Consider the following 14,804-nt stretch of genomic DNA (forward strand, 5'->3'; position numbering starts at 1 on the left):
AGAAAGGAAGGTGGGACTGAAATATACAGGGTGGCACTCAGATTCACAGTGCCTGGGGGCAGGGGCAATAGATGCCAGTCGGTGCGTTGCGCTGGGTGGGTACTTGGTGCTGTGCCATGGTATAAGCCTGGTTTATCTGGGTACTGTGTGCCCCACTGCAGGGCATGAGAGGCAATAGGGGCATTTATCAAGTGCAGGGTGCAAAATGCAAAAAGTGGGTGCTACTTTCCAGCACTGCCCCATTCAGCAGGATGATACGTGGGCGGGGGGCGACACTGAGCTGTACCCCTTCCCACCCCCTGTCTGTCGCCCAATTTGTGCCCCATACAGTAACTCAGGTTAGGGAGCAATGGCGGGTACAGCCCAGAGCCGAGCCCTGTGCTTACTGCCATATGGAGCTTTATTTGGCCCCAGGCCAAGCTCTCTTTTGCCCCCCATTAGTGTTATTGCACTTGTGTCTGGGGTATCTGTAAATGACCCCCACTCAGAACTACAGCAGAGGTACAGGGGTCTGAGCCAACCCAAGGAGCAGTGACACTGTGGGGGGGTCTGGGTAATGCAATGGGGGGGATACTGGGGTGGGCAAACCATATCAGTGGCATTGGGTCAATTGCCAGGGTCTTAGGGGGCAAATAATTGTATTGGCAAAGTGCTTGTAACCTACAATGGTAGGAGCAAAGTACTATGGGATACCGAGGGGGGGGGCAGAGTATTTGAGATGTTCTGGGGTCTGAGCACTGAAGGAAGGAGTCTTCAGTTTGGGGGGTACTTCAGGGACACGGAGAATTCTGTAGGTTTACTAGCACCCTACAAGTATGGCACCCTATAATCATTTGTTCCAAAGGGAGGGTGTTATGTCTGGGGGCGGAGCCTTTGAGTCGAGAGCATATGGACAGGCAGAAGGAATGAGACACCAGATCCAAAATAACAACAACAGGAATAGTCTGGGTGATAAAATATTAATTGCCCCCCCCCCCCCCCCCCCACCAGGGTTTCTTATCAGGTGCTCATCAGAGAGTCAGAGAGAGTCAGAGAGCAACGCCCACTCCGCCAACTCCGCCCACATCTAATGCTGTATTTTGATTGGTTGTTTCAGCCTTAAATACAGCTGAGTCAGGAGTCACACTATCAGGCAGATCTGGAATGATGTTGCTTAGCCTCCCGCAGTCACTAGCCAATGTGGCCACCGGCCAATCAAATTACGGAAATACAGTTTATGGGCAAGTCTTGCAGAGGATGATGGGAAAGGTACTGCAGCTGCTGGAGCCCCGGGGGCCCACTGGCCCAGACCATGGCCGCTGCATGGAATCTGGAAGTCAATGATTGGTGGGTTTGGCCATAAAGCTGATAGTTGTGCCGCTGGTGTCAGACAGTTTCCATTCAAGTAAATGCCAGGCTGGGCGGCCGGGTTTGGGCACTACCCCTGTGCCAGGGCCTTTAGTGCACCATTGTTATTAATTGCACCATAAAGGTGCCCTGGGTTCTGCTGAGCACAATGAGCAGAGCTGGAACTAATTAGCGCCCTGCTGATTGATAGGCGCCGCCCCCTGCTGATTGATAGGCCCCGCCCCCACCGCCACACAAGTCCCTATCCCCTTTCCTATCTGTTTTATTGTAAATAATTCAGCTTTATTCATTGTAACACGGAGTTAATATCAGATGTCGCTGGGGCCGCGCGGCTTTATTATCGGCTCCATCTCAGCCTCCTCGGGTTTCCCCTGTCTGATCCGAGCGCCGTTATTCATTGGCGCCGCTGTCTCCCGGGGCATCGGGCAGGAATACGGGCAGATCTCCAGCTCACACTCAATGAAACGACTTTATAGCCATCAAACGTGGCTTCAGAAAACAACTCTAGGGCCTGGGGTATCACTTTGGCCTGGGGTATGAGCAGGGCCGCCATCAGATATCACGGGGCCCCTCACAACAACATTTTCTGTTGTACAGTACAAAGGATACACAGACATTGGTAGCCAGGGCCCCCTAAAACATTGGTAGCCAGGGCCCCCCTAAAACATTGGTAGCCAGGGACCCCCTAAAACATTGGTAGCCAGGGCCCCTCTAAAACATTGGTAGCCAGGGCCCCCCAGCATCCTCCAGTTACCCCTCTCCCGGTCCTCCAGCTCCCCCCCAGAGTCCTTCCCAGCATCCTCCAGCTCCCACCCCCCCCAAGCATCGTCCGGCTTCCCCCCAGCTCCCACCAGAAACCTCCAGCTCCCCCCCAGAGTCCTTCCCAGCATCCTCAAGCTCCCACCCCACCCAAGAATCCTCCGGCTTCCCCCCAGCTCCCACCAGAATCATCCAGCTCCCCGCTGCATCTGCACAGCACCCTCCCAGCGTCCTCCTGCGGCTCCCCCCAGTATCCTCCAGCTCCACCCCCAGTGACTTCCTCCGGCTCCCCCCCTTCACCCCAGCTACTTCCTCTGGCTCCCCTGCGGCTTCCTCCCCTACACCCCAGCTACTTCCTCCGGCTCCCCTCCCTCCAACCCAGCTACCTCCTCCGGCTCCCCTACGGCTTCCCCCCCTCTACCCCAGCTACCTCCTCTGGCTCCCCTCCCTCCACCCCAGCTACCTCCTCCGGCTCCCCTCCCTCCACCCCAGCTACCTCCTCCGGCTCCCCTCCCTCCAACACAGCTACCTCCTCCGGCTCCCCTACGGCTTCCCCCCCTCTACCCCAGCTACCTCCTCTGGCTCCCCTCCCTCCACCCCAGCTACCTCCTCCGGCTCCCCTACGGCTTCCCCCCTCTACCCCAGCTACCTCCTCTGGCTCCCCTCCCTCCACCCCAGCTACCTCCTCCGGCTCCCCTCCCTCCACCTCAGCTACCTCCACTGGCTCCCCTACGGCTTCCCCCCCTCCACCCCAGCTACTTCCTCCGGCTCCCCTGCGGCTTCCCCCCCTGCACCCCAGCTACTTCCTCCGGCTCCCCTGCGGCTTCCCCCCCTGCACCCCAGCTACTTCCTCCGGCTCCCCTGCGGCTTCCCCCCCTCCACCCCAGCTACTTCCTCCAGCTCCCCCACCGGCGACTTCCTTCATCCTCGTCTGGAGTTCTTTAAAGGGGGCCCGAGCTAAAAAAGTGTATCATGGCCGGGCCCCCTTTAAAGCAACCATCGTCCGGGCCCAGGACATCTGTCCCCCCTGTGCCCCCCTGATGGCAGCCCTGGGTGTGAGTTAGAGATATCTCTGGCTACGGCCCTATAGCGCAGGCCAAGTTGGACAGAGAGAGAATGGCCAATACTATAAATGGGGCGATAGGTCGGGTCGGCAGGTACAACCGAGGGTTAATGGGGCGCCGGGTTCTGACCTGTTAGTGAAGACTTTGCTGTAGTTAAACACTTGGATCTCCAGCATTTCATTCCCATCGATGTTACTGGCAATCGGCCATCGGAACGTCTGTGGGGAAGAGAATCGATGGGTTAATAAATGATATTTATAGGGGGAAGGGCAAAAAAGAGAAAAACTGCACCTCAAAAATGTGGGCGGGTTGGGTATTTCCTTATTGCTCCACTTTGGGGCCACAGCCCCCCCAATTCCATTGGCTGACCCCATTGTGCCCCCCCAGGAATGGCGCCTCCAGCTGTAATACCCTATCCCTCGCTGCTTATTGGCTCTACAGCTCCCATGTGATCTGCCCAGCAGAACCAACTCCATCAATATTTCCAGTTATTTTCCCTGAGTGCCCCCCCCCGCCCAATAACCCCCAGCGCTATATATCTCCAGTACACACACCTATATATACGGCAGGGATTAGAGCCCTGAATGCCAAGGGGATTTACTCGGCTGAGAGAGAGAAAAGGTCAACTTATTGCTCTGTGGCTCTTAATTAAATGATGGGAGAATTAAGAAAACTCGTTATTCTTGGAAGATAACGAGCCTGACGCAAAGGTTCCTTTAATGAACTCACACAGTCGTTTATCAGATATTATTCAAGTACTGGGGACATTGCTTTATACAGTCGGCTCGGTACCGGCCCAATACTGAGCCCAATAACAGTTATTAAAGGGCACAATGAATCTACAGCCGAACTGCTGGGATATTAATGGAAAAGGAAGGCCAATTCCGGGTAGGTGGGAGTTGTAGTTTAACAACAGCATCATAAATGCTTTATACTCACACCCCTACATTAGCTCTATCTGCCCTGGCACAGCTTCCAGAGAGGAGGCCCAGTCAGTGCAGCCAATGGATAACAGCGCCACCCATAGGATAAAGGTGACATTGCTGAACTTCCACTCTCCTGCACCCACATATCCAGCGGGGGGGGGGGGGGGGGGTTAGTGGGGTAGGGAGACCTCACATCAGTAATTATAAGGAATTGCTGGTTTGCAGCAGGCAAGTCAGTGTCAGGAGTCTTATAGGGTAGGATATAGGGGGCAGGTAGGGTAGGGTATAGGGGGCAGGTAGGGTAGGATATAGGGGGCAGGTAGGGTAGGATATAGGGGGCAGGTAGGGTAGGGTATAGGGGGCAGGTAGGGTAGGGTATAGGGGGCAGGTAGGGTAGGATATAGGGGCAGGTAGGGTAGGATATAGGGGGCAGGTAGGGTAGGATATAGGGGGCAGGTAGGGTAGGATATAGGGGGCAGGTAGGGTAGGATATAGGGGGCAGGTAGGGTAGGATATAGGGGGCAGGTAGGGTAGGGTATAGGGGGCAGGTAGGGTAGGGTATAGGGGGCAGGTAGGGTAGGGTATAGGGGGCAGGTAGGGTAGGATATAGGGGGCAGGTAGGGTAGGATATAGGGGGCAGGTAGGGTAGGGTATAGGGGGCAGGTAGGGTAGGGTATAGGGGGCAGGTAGGGTAGGATATAGGGGGCAGGTAGGGTAGGATATAGGGGGCAGGTAGGGGTAGGGTAATAGGGGGCAGGTAGGGTAGGATATAGGGGCAGGTAGGGTAGGATATGGGGGCAGGTAGGTAGGGTTAGGGGCAGGTAGGGTAGGATATAGGGGGCGGGTAGGATAGGATATAGGGGGCGGGTAGGGTAGGGTAGGGTATAGGGGGCAGGTAGGGTAGGATATAGGGGGCGGGTAGGATAGGATATAGGGGGCGGGTAGGGTAGGGTAGGGTATAGGGGGCAGGTAGGGTAGGATATAGGGGGCGGGTAGGATATAGGGGGCAAGTAGGATAGGGTATAGGGGGGGGCGGGTAGGGTAGGATATAGGGGGCAGTTGGGCAGTTAGGATAGGATATAGGGGGCAGACACAGGGTGTTTATGGGGCCAGTCACTGAGAGGAGGGTACAGCAGACAAGGGGCCACTAATATAAAGCTCTGAACCCCCCAGGCTGGGGCTAATTAGTCTCCTCTCTGGGCAGCAGAATTGTGTGACTAACAAAGCCAAATACAGACACAAAGCAAGTAAAATCCCCTAAAGGATTAATTTATATTTAATCTCCAGCGTGAAACAGCGACAGCGGGGAGAATGGCCCGGAACGCTTGGCATTCGCTGCACGTCTGATCCTTCAGCAACAACGGCACCTTGTGGGGAGCGTCGGGCAGAACCCCCCCGGGTATGGGGCCCCTCTCACTAACTGCACCAATTCTCTATGGGTAACGGGTCTCTTACCCCTCCCTCTCTGCCCCCCCCCCCGGGTATGGGGCCCATTTGGCCCAATGCTGGGATATTTACCCCCCCAGTAATACCCCGCTTACTTGGCCTTTAGATATTCAGCAGCCCCTCTGTCACAGCTGTGGCCCCCGTAGCACCCACGATATGAGAGGCCACGTCACTGGGAGCAGCTGGGCCCCCAGTTCACTCTCAGCCACTTAATTAATGTCATTGCTGTGCGGATCCAATTTAGTCAGAAAGCTCGATGTTCTGCTGAAATTCACTGGGAAGGTTGTACACTAATTGGCTGCCAGAGGGAAATCAGACTTTGTAGCGCAACTAATAAAGGTGGCCATACACGGGCCGACTATAGCTGCCGATATCGGTCCCTTGGACCGATTCGGCAGCTAATCGGCCCGTGTATGGGGAGAGCAGATCGGCCTGGCCGACCGATATCTGGCCTGAAATTGGCCAGATCTCGATCGGCCAGGTTAGAAAATCTGGTCGGATCGGGGACCGCATCGGCTCGTTGATGCGGTCCCCGATCCGACTGCCCCATTGCCGCCCACATAATCCGATCGTCTGGCCCCAGGGCCAAACGATCGGATTATTATTTTTTTTACCTAAATGGTCCCCGATATCGCCCACCCGTAGGTGGGGATATCGGGGGAAGATCCGCTCGCTTGGCGACATCGCCAAGCGAGCGGATCTGCTGGTGTATGGCCAGCTTAACACTATGGCACATAGGGATTCCCCTGTACTAAGCACAATTCAGCAGGAACAGCCCCCTAAGTTTGCCCATAGCCTGTACAGAGAGATACCATAAAACTATGGCACATAGGGATTCCCCTGTACTAAGCACAATTCAGCAGGAACAGCCCCCTAAGTTTGCCCATAGCCTGTACAGAGAGATACCATAACACTATGGCACATAGGGATTCCCCTGTACTAAGCACAATTCAGCAGGAACAGCCCCCTAAGTTTGCCCATAGCCTGTACAGAGAGATACCATAAAACTATGGCACATAGGGATTCCCCTGTACTAAGCACAATTCAGCAGGAACAGCCCCCTAAGTTTGCCCATAGCCTGTACAGAGAGATACCATAACACTATGGCACATAGGGATTCCCCTGTACTAAGCACAATTCAGCAGGAACAGCCCCCTAAGTTGCCCATAGCCTGTACAGAGAGATACCATAAAACTATGGCACATAGGGATTCCCCTGTACTAAGCACAATTCAGCAGGAACAGCCCCCTAAGTTTGCCCATAGCCTGTACAGAGAGATACCATAAAACTATGGCACATAGGGATTCCCCTGTACTAAGCACAATTCAGCAGGAACAGCCCCCTAAGTTTGCTCATAGCCTGTACAGAGAGATACCATAAAACTATGGCACATAGGGATTCCCCTGTACTAAGCACAATTCAGCAGGAACAGCCCCCTAAGTTTGCTCATAGCCTGTACAGAGATATACCATAACACTATGGCACATAGGGATTCCCCTGTACTAAGCACAATTCAGCAGGAACAGCCCCCTAAGTTTGCTCATAGCCTGTACAGAGAGATACCATAAAACTATGGCATATAGGGATTCCCCTGTACTAAGCACAATTCAGCAGGAACAGCCCCCTAAGTTTGCCCATAGCCTGTACAGAGAGATACCATAAAACTATGGCACATAGTGATTCCCCTGTACTAAGCACAATTCAGCAGGAACAGCCCCCTAAGTTTGCTTATAGCCTATTAGCCTGTACAGACCTTTAATACAGGATTATGATACAGAAGAGGTAGGTGCTGCTAGTAACTGTGCACAAAAACTCCTTGGAAATGTCTCTCAGTAGCTGCTACAGACACAACTGCTGCTGCGCTGCCTGCAGGCTGCCCTCTCTCTGTTCCCCAGGGTGCCGGGTGCCTTCTGAGCAGATATTGAAGCTGCATCCCTTTCCTGCGTTGTTATTCTCTCATTCAGTTGCAGTGGGACTGAGCATGGTAACCCCCGGCTTGCTGTGATTCTGTTTGTACTGTGCGCTGCCCCCTGGCACGGGACCCCCTGTATTACACACAGATCTATATCTAGCTCCGGACTGCACAGCCTTATTGCTTGTCTCAGAGAGCAGGGGGGAGCAGTGAGAGGATTATGGGTAATAAGCCTGAATCTAAGCCTGCCACCATAATGGCACAGCCATTTTTTGTTGAAGGTTTTTGTGAAAACCAAGAGATCCATGCAACTGAAACCCCGCCTACTGCAGCGCCTCACAAACCAAGAGATCCATGCAACTGAAACCCCGCCTACTGCAGCGCCTCACAAACCAAGAGATCCATGCAACTGAAACCCCGCCTACTGCAGCGCCTCACAAACCAAGAGATCCATGCAACTGAAACCCCGCCTACTGCAGCGCCTCACAAACCAAGAGATCCATGCAACTGAAACCCCGCCAACTGCAGCGCCTCACAAACCAAGAGATCCATGCAACTGAAACCCCGCCTACTGCAGCGCCTCACAAACCAAGAGATCCATGCAACTGAAACCCCGCCTACTGCAGCGCCTCACAAACCAAGAGATCCATGCAACTGAAACTCCTCCTACTGCAGCGCCTCACAAACCAAGAGATCCATGCAACTGAAACCCCGCCTACTGCAGCGCCTCACAAACCAAGAGATCCATGCAACTGAAACCCCGCCTACTGCAGCGCCTCACAAACCAAGAGATCCATGCAACTGAAACCCCGCCTACTGCAGCGCCTCACAAACCAAGAGATCCATGCAACTGAAACCCGCCTACTGCAGCGCCTCACAAACCAAGAGATCCATGCAACTGAAACTCCTCCTACTGCAGCGCCTCACAAACCAAGAGATCCATGCAACTGAAACTCCTCCTACTGCAGCACCTCACAAACCAAGAGATCCATGAAACTGAAACCCCGCCTACTGCAGCGCCTCACAACCAAGAGATCCATGCAACTGAAACCCCGCCTACTGCAGCACCTCACAAACCAAGAGATCCATGCAACTGAAACCCCACCTACTGCAGCGCCTCACAAACCAAGAGATCCATGCAACTGAAACCCGCCTACTGCAGCGCCTCACAAACCAAGGGTTCCATGCAACTGAAACCCCGCCTACTGCAGCGCCTCACAAACCAAGAGATCCATGCAACTGAAACCCCGCCTACTGCAGCGCCTCACAAACCAAGAGATCCATGCAACTGAAACTCCTCCTACTGCAGCGCCTCACAAACCAAGAGATCCATGCAACTGAAACCCCGCCTACTGCAGCGCCTCACAAACCAAGAGATCCATACAACTGAAACCCCGCCTACTGCAGCGCCTCACAAACCAAGAGATCCATGCAACTGAAACCCCGCCTACTGCAGCGCCTCACAAACCAAGAGATCCATGTAACTGAAACTCCTCCTACTGCAGCGCCTCACAAACCAAGAGATCCATGCAACTGAAACCCCGCCTACTGCAGCGCCTCACAAACCAAGAGATCCATGCAACTGAAACCCCGCCTACTGCAGCGCCTCACAAACCAAGAGATTCATGCAACTGAAACCCCGCCTACTGCAGCGCCTCACAAACCAAGAGATCCATGCAACTGAAACCCCGCCTACTGCAGCGCCTCACAAACCAAGAGATCCATGCAACTGAAACTCCTCCTACTGCAGCACCTCACAAACCAAGAGATCCATGAAACTGAAACCCCGCCTACTGCAGCGCCTCACAAACCAAGAGATCCATGCAACTGAAACCCCGCCTACTGCAGCACCTCACAAACCAAGAGATCCATGCAACTGAAACCCCGCCTACTGCAGCACCTCACAAACCAAGAGATCCATGCAACTGAAACACGCCTACTGCAAGCGCCTCACAAACCAAGAGATCCATGCAACTGAAACCCCGCCTACTGCAGCACCTCACAAACCAAGAGATCCATGCAACTGAAACACGCCTACTGCAGCGCCTCACAAACCAAGGGTTCCATGCAACTGAAACCCCGCCTACTGCAGCGCCTCACAAACCAAGAGATCCATGCAACTGAAACTCCTCCTACTGCAGCGCCTCACAACCAAAGAGATCCATGCAACTGAAACCCCGCCTACTGCAGCGCCTCACAGAAACCAAGAGATCCATGCAACTGAAACTCCTCCTACTGCAGCGCCTCACAAACCAAGAGATCCATGCAACTGAAACCCCGCCTACTGCAGCGCCTCACAAACCAAGAGATCCATGCAACGAAACCCCGCCTAACTGCAAGCGCCTGCACAAACCAGGATCCATGCAATTCTGAAACTCCTCACTCTGCAGCGCCTTCACAAACCAAGAGATCCATGCAACTGAAACCCCGGCCTACTGCAGCCGCCTCACAAACCAAGAGATCCATGCAACTGAACCCCGCCTACTGCAGCGCCTCACAAACCAAGAGATCCATGCAAACTGAAACCCCCCTACTGCACGCCTCACAAACAAGAGATCCATGCAACTGAAACCGCCTACTGCAGCGCACTCACAAACCAAGAGATCCATGCAACTGAAACCCCGCCTACTGCAGCACCTCACAAACCAAGAGATCCATGCAACTGAAACCCTGCCTACTGCAGCACCTCACAAACCAAGAGATCCATGCAACTGAAACCCGCCTACTGCAGCGCCTCACAAACCAAGAGATCCATGCAACTGAAACCCCGCCTACTGCAGCGCCTCACAAACCCAAGAGATCCATGCAACTGAAACCCCGCTACTGCAGCACCTCACAAACAAGAGATTCCATGCAACTGAAACCCCGCCTACTGCAGCGCCTCACAAAACCAAGAGATCCATGCAACTGAAACCCCGCCTACTGCAGCGCCTCACAAACCAAGGTTCCATGCAACTGAAACCCCGCCTACTGCAGCGCCTCACAAACCAAGAGATCCATGCAACTGAAACCCCGCCTACTGCAGCGCCTCACAAACCAAAAAGATCCATGCAACTGAAACCCCGCCTACTGCAGCGCCTCACAAACCAAGAGATTCATGCAACTGAAACCCCGCCTACTGCAGCAACTCACAAACCAAGAGATCCATGCAACTGAAACCCCGCCTACTGCAGCGCCTCACAAACCAAAAGATCCATGCAACTGAAACCCCGCCTACTGCAGCACCTCACAAACCAAGAGATCCATGCAACTGAAACCCCGCCTACTGCAGCGCCTCACAAACCAAGAGATTCATGCAACTGAAACCCCGCCTACTGCAGCAACTCACAAAACCAAGAGATTCATGCAGCTGAAAACCCCGCCTACTGCAGCGCCTCACAAACCAAGAGATCCATGCAACTGAAACCCCGCCTACTGCAGCGCCTCACAAACCAAAAGATCCATGCAACTGAAACCCCGCCTACTGCAGCGCCTCACAAACCAAGAGATCCATGGAACTGAAACCCCGCCTACTGCAGCACCTCACAAACCAAGAGATCCATGCAACTGAAACTCCTCCTATGCAGCGCCTCACAAACCAAGAGATCCATGCAACTGAAACCCCGCCTACTGCAGCCGCCTCACAAACCAAGAGATCCATGCAACTGAAACCCCGCCTACTGCAGCACCTCACAACCAAGAGATCCATGCAACTGAAACTCCTCCTATTGCAGCGCCTCACAAACCAAGAGATCCATGCAACTGAAACCCCGCCTACTGAAGCACCTCACAAACCAAGAGATCCATGCAACTGAAACCCCGCCTACTGCAGTGCCTCACAAACCAAGGAGATCCATGCAACTGAAACTCCTCCTATTGCAGCGCCTCACAAACCAAGAGATCCATGCAACTGAAACTCCTCCTACTTGCAGCGCCTCACAAAACCAAGAGATCCATGCAACGGAAACCCCGCCTACTGCAGCGCCTCACAAACCAAGAGATCCATGCAACTGAAACTCCTCCTACTGCAGCGCCTCACAAAACAAAGAGATCCATGCAACTGAAACCCCGCCACTGCAGTGCCTCACAAACCAAGAGATCCATGCAACTGAAACTCCTCCTATTGCAGCGCCTCACAAACCAAGAGATCCATGGCAACTGAAACTCCTCCTACTGCAGCGCCTCACAAACCAAGAGATCCATGCAACGGAAACCCCCGCCTACTGCAGCGCCTCACAAACCAAGAGATCCATGCAACTGAAACTCCGCCTACTGCAGCGCCTCACAAACCAAGAGATCCATGCAACGGAAAAATCCCGCCTACTGCAGCGCCTCACAAACCAAGAGATCCATGCAACTGAAACTCCTCCTACTGCAGCGCATCACAAACCAAGAGATCCATGCACCTGAAGTCCCGCCTACTGCAGCACCTCACAAACCAAGAGATCCATGCAACTGAAACCCCCGCTACTGCAGCGCCTCACAAACCAAGAGATCCATGCAACTGAAACCCCGCCTACTGCAGCGCCTCACAAACCAAGAGATCCATGCAACTGAAACTCCGCCTACTGCAGCGCCTCACAAACCAAGAGATCCATGCAACTGAAACCCCGCCTACTGCAGCGCCTCACAAACCAAGAGATCCATGCAACTGAAACTCCTCCTATTGCAGCGCCTCACAAACCAAGAGATCCATGCAACTGAAACTCCTCCAACTGCAGCACCTCACAAACCAAGAGATCCATGCAACTGAAACTCCTCCTACTGCAGCGCCTCACAAACCAAGAGATCCATGCAACTGAAACTCCTCCTATTGCAGCGCCTCACAAACCAAGAGATCCATGCAACTGAAACTCCTCCTACTGCAGCGCCTCACAAACCAAGAGATCCATGCAACTGAAACTCCTCCTATTGCAGCGCCTCACAAACCAAGAGATCCATGCAACTGAAACTCCTCCAACTGCAGCACCTCACAAACCAAGAGATCCATGCAACTGAAACCCCGCCTACTGCAGCGCCTCACAAACCAATGAGATCCATGCAACTGAAACTCCTCCTATTGCAGCGCCTCACAAACCAAGAGATCCATGCAACTGAAACTCCTCCTACTGCAGCGCCTCACAAATCAAGAGATCCATGCAACTGAAACTCCTCCTACTGCAGCGCCTCACAAACCAAGAGATCCATGCAACTGAAACTCCTCCTATTGCAGCGCCTCACAAACCAAGAGATCCATGCAACTGAAGTCCCGCCTACTGCAGCGCCTCACAAACCAAGAGATCCATGCAACTGAAACTCCTCCTACTGCAGCGCCTCACAAACCAAGAGATCCATGCAACTGAAACTCCTCCTACTGCAGCGCCTCACAAACCAAGAGATCCATGCAACTGAAGTCCCGCCTACTGCAGCGATCTACAAATATACCATTGAACAGAAACCCCGCCTACTGCAATGCTTTACACACCAGCACAACACTATGTATCACATTAAACAAACCTCTCATTTGCTCTGATTGATCTCTTTCTGTTCTGTACTCTTGACCTCTCCTGTAGTCAGGAGTCAGAACCAGCACTGCAGATAACCAAACTACTGTCAGGAGCAAATACACTCACAAATAACTGTAAAACTGTAAAATGAGAGCGGTTATTGTTCCCCATGCTAGCTCCCAGGGGATGCTGGGAAATGTAGTTCAACGACAGCCCTAATATCTTGCAGGCAAAGCCTCTCTCCATTTCTCTATGGTTTGGAACCTGCAGTTTCCCGAATGGATCAATTTGCAGTTCATTAGCGCTGGAGCTGCCGTAGTGCCGGCTCATGAAACATTAAGCGCTCGTTTACTAAACAAAAGGCACGGGAGTGAGTGACTCAGTAGCCGGCGCAATTACATCTGCCCCTCGCTGTGTGACTGATGCCCCTGTCACATTCCCCATTTTCCCTCTCCCAAAGTAAAAAGACTTAACGAAGGGGAACTAAAATCATTACCAATAAACATGCCCATATTTCCCCATTAGCGATTGGTTCGTTATGGCGGATGGAACTGCTAATCAGCACTTTGTGCCGCCGCTCGATCCTCAGCCCCAGGGGGGTGGTAATTTATGAGGGTGTGGGTTAAATAAACATTGATCGAAGGGAGAACGCACAGTGATAAGCACTGGTACTCTCTATTACTCTATCTCTGCTGCTATTGGCTGCTTATTTACATAATGCAAATATTGCTCCCAGAATCCATTGGCACTATAGGCTACTGGAATGAAAGAGCCCTGGGACTGAGCCTGCAAAGCATTGTGGGTATTGGCTGAGGAGAGCAGCAGCTACACTGATTCTAGAGCCAGAGGCAACATAAGTTGTAGCTACATTAAAGGGAAACTAAACCCCCAGAATGAATACGTAACCAACAGACAGATTATATTATGTTATGTGACCCATTAAAGAATCTCCCCAAACTGGAATATATATATCAGTAAATATTGCCCTTTTACATCCTTTCCCTTCAGCCGCCATTTTGTGATCGGCTGTGATCACCTGACAGGAAGTGATGCAGCTCTAACTGTAACAGGAAGTAGTGTGGGAGTAAAAGACAGAACTCTGCCCATTCATTGGCTGATGGGGCCTAGCATGTATGTGTGCCTTGGCTTGTTTGTGTGCACTGTGAATCCTATGATCCCAGGGGGCGGCCCTTAGTACTTAAAATGGCAGTTTTCTATTTAGGATTAACCAATGGCATTACATATTTATATTTTTATAGAGACCTACATTGTTTGGGGGTATAGTTTCCCTTTAAAGGGGAACTGTCACCCTAAAAAATAATATCAAATCCTTTTCTATCATGTTAGTTGAGCAAAATAAACTTTACTTACTCTATATAAATTATTTCATTTTTATTCCCTTCAGTGTTGGAATTCACAATCACAGCCAGCCGGCCGGCGCCATTTTGTGAACACTGTTATTAAGGCGGAGCTTTGTATCACCCCAAAATCATCTAGGAAGTGCTGAATGGAAAGTGAAAGTAATAGTAATTAAAAATCTGAGCTGTCAATCATATATTGCCTGCCCCGCCTCTATGCCGCAGGCATAGAGGCGGGGCAGGCAATATATGATTGACAGCTCAGATTTTTAAATCCATTTACAACAGGTATGGGCGATTTAATAAAAAAAAAGAATTTGGGTTCCATGTTTCATTTTTAGGGCCATGATCAGTGGTGGGAGTCTATGGATTCTGTATAGTGTGGGAATACTATAGAAATGGATCGTTTTATTGCCCAATGGGATCATTACAAGCTGCACATATACAGCCCTATATATATATATATATATATATATAATATTGAATTTTTTTTTTTAAACTTTGCTAATAGCAATACAGTTCCCCCC

General features: G+C 52.1%; 1 protein-coding gene across 1 annotated transcript in view; it reads right to left on the minus strand.

The window, feature by feature from the left end:
- The window catches only part of LOC116411043 (otoferlin-like), a 98,507-nt gene that overhangs the window by 52,326 nt on the left and 31,377 nt on the right, over positions 1 to 14,804 (minus strand). Inside the window, exon 3 of the mRNA XM_031902816.1 lies at positions 3,300 to 3,388. Within this exon, the coding sequence (XP_031758676.1) occupies positions 3,300 to 3,388 (89 nt within the window). The remainder of the gene's footprint in view (positions 1 to 3,299; positions 3,389 to 14,804) is intronic.

The sequence above is a fragment of the Xenopus tropicalis genome, chromosome 5 (genome assembly GCF_000004195.4).
Source record: "Xenopus tropicalis strain Nigerian chromosome 5, UCB_Xtro_10.0, whole genome shotgun sequence".
Taxonomy (NCBI): Eukaryota; Metazoa; Chordata; class Amphibia; order Anura; family Pipidae; genus Xenopus; species Xenopus tropicalis.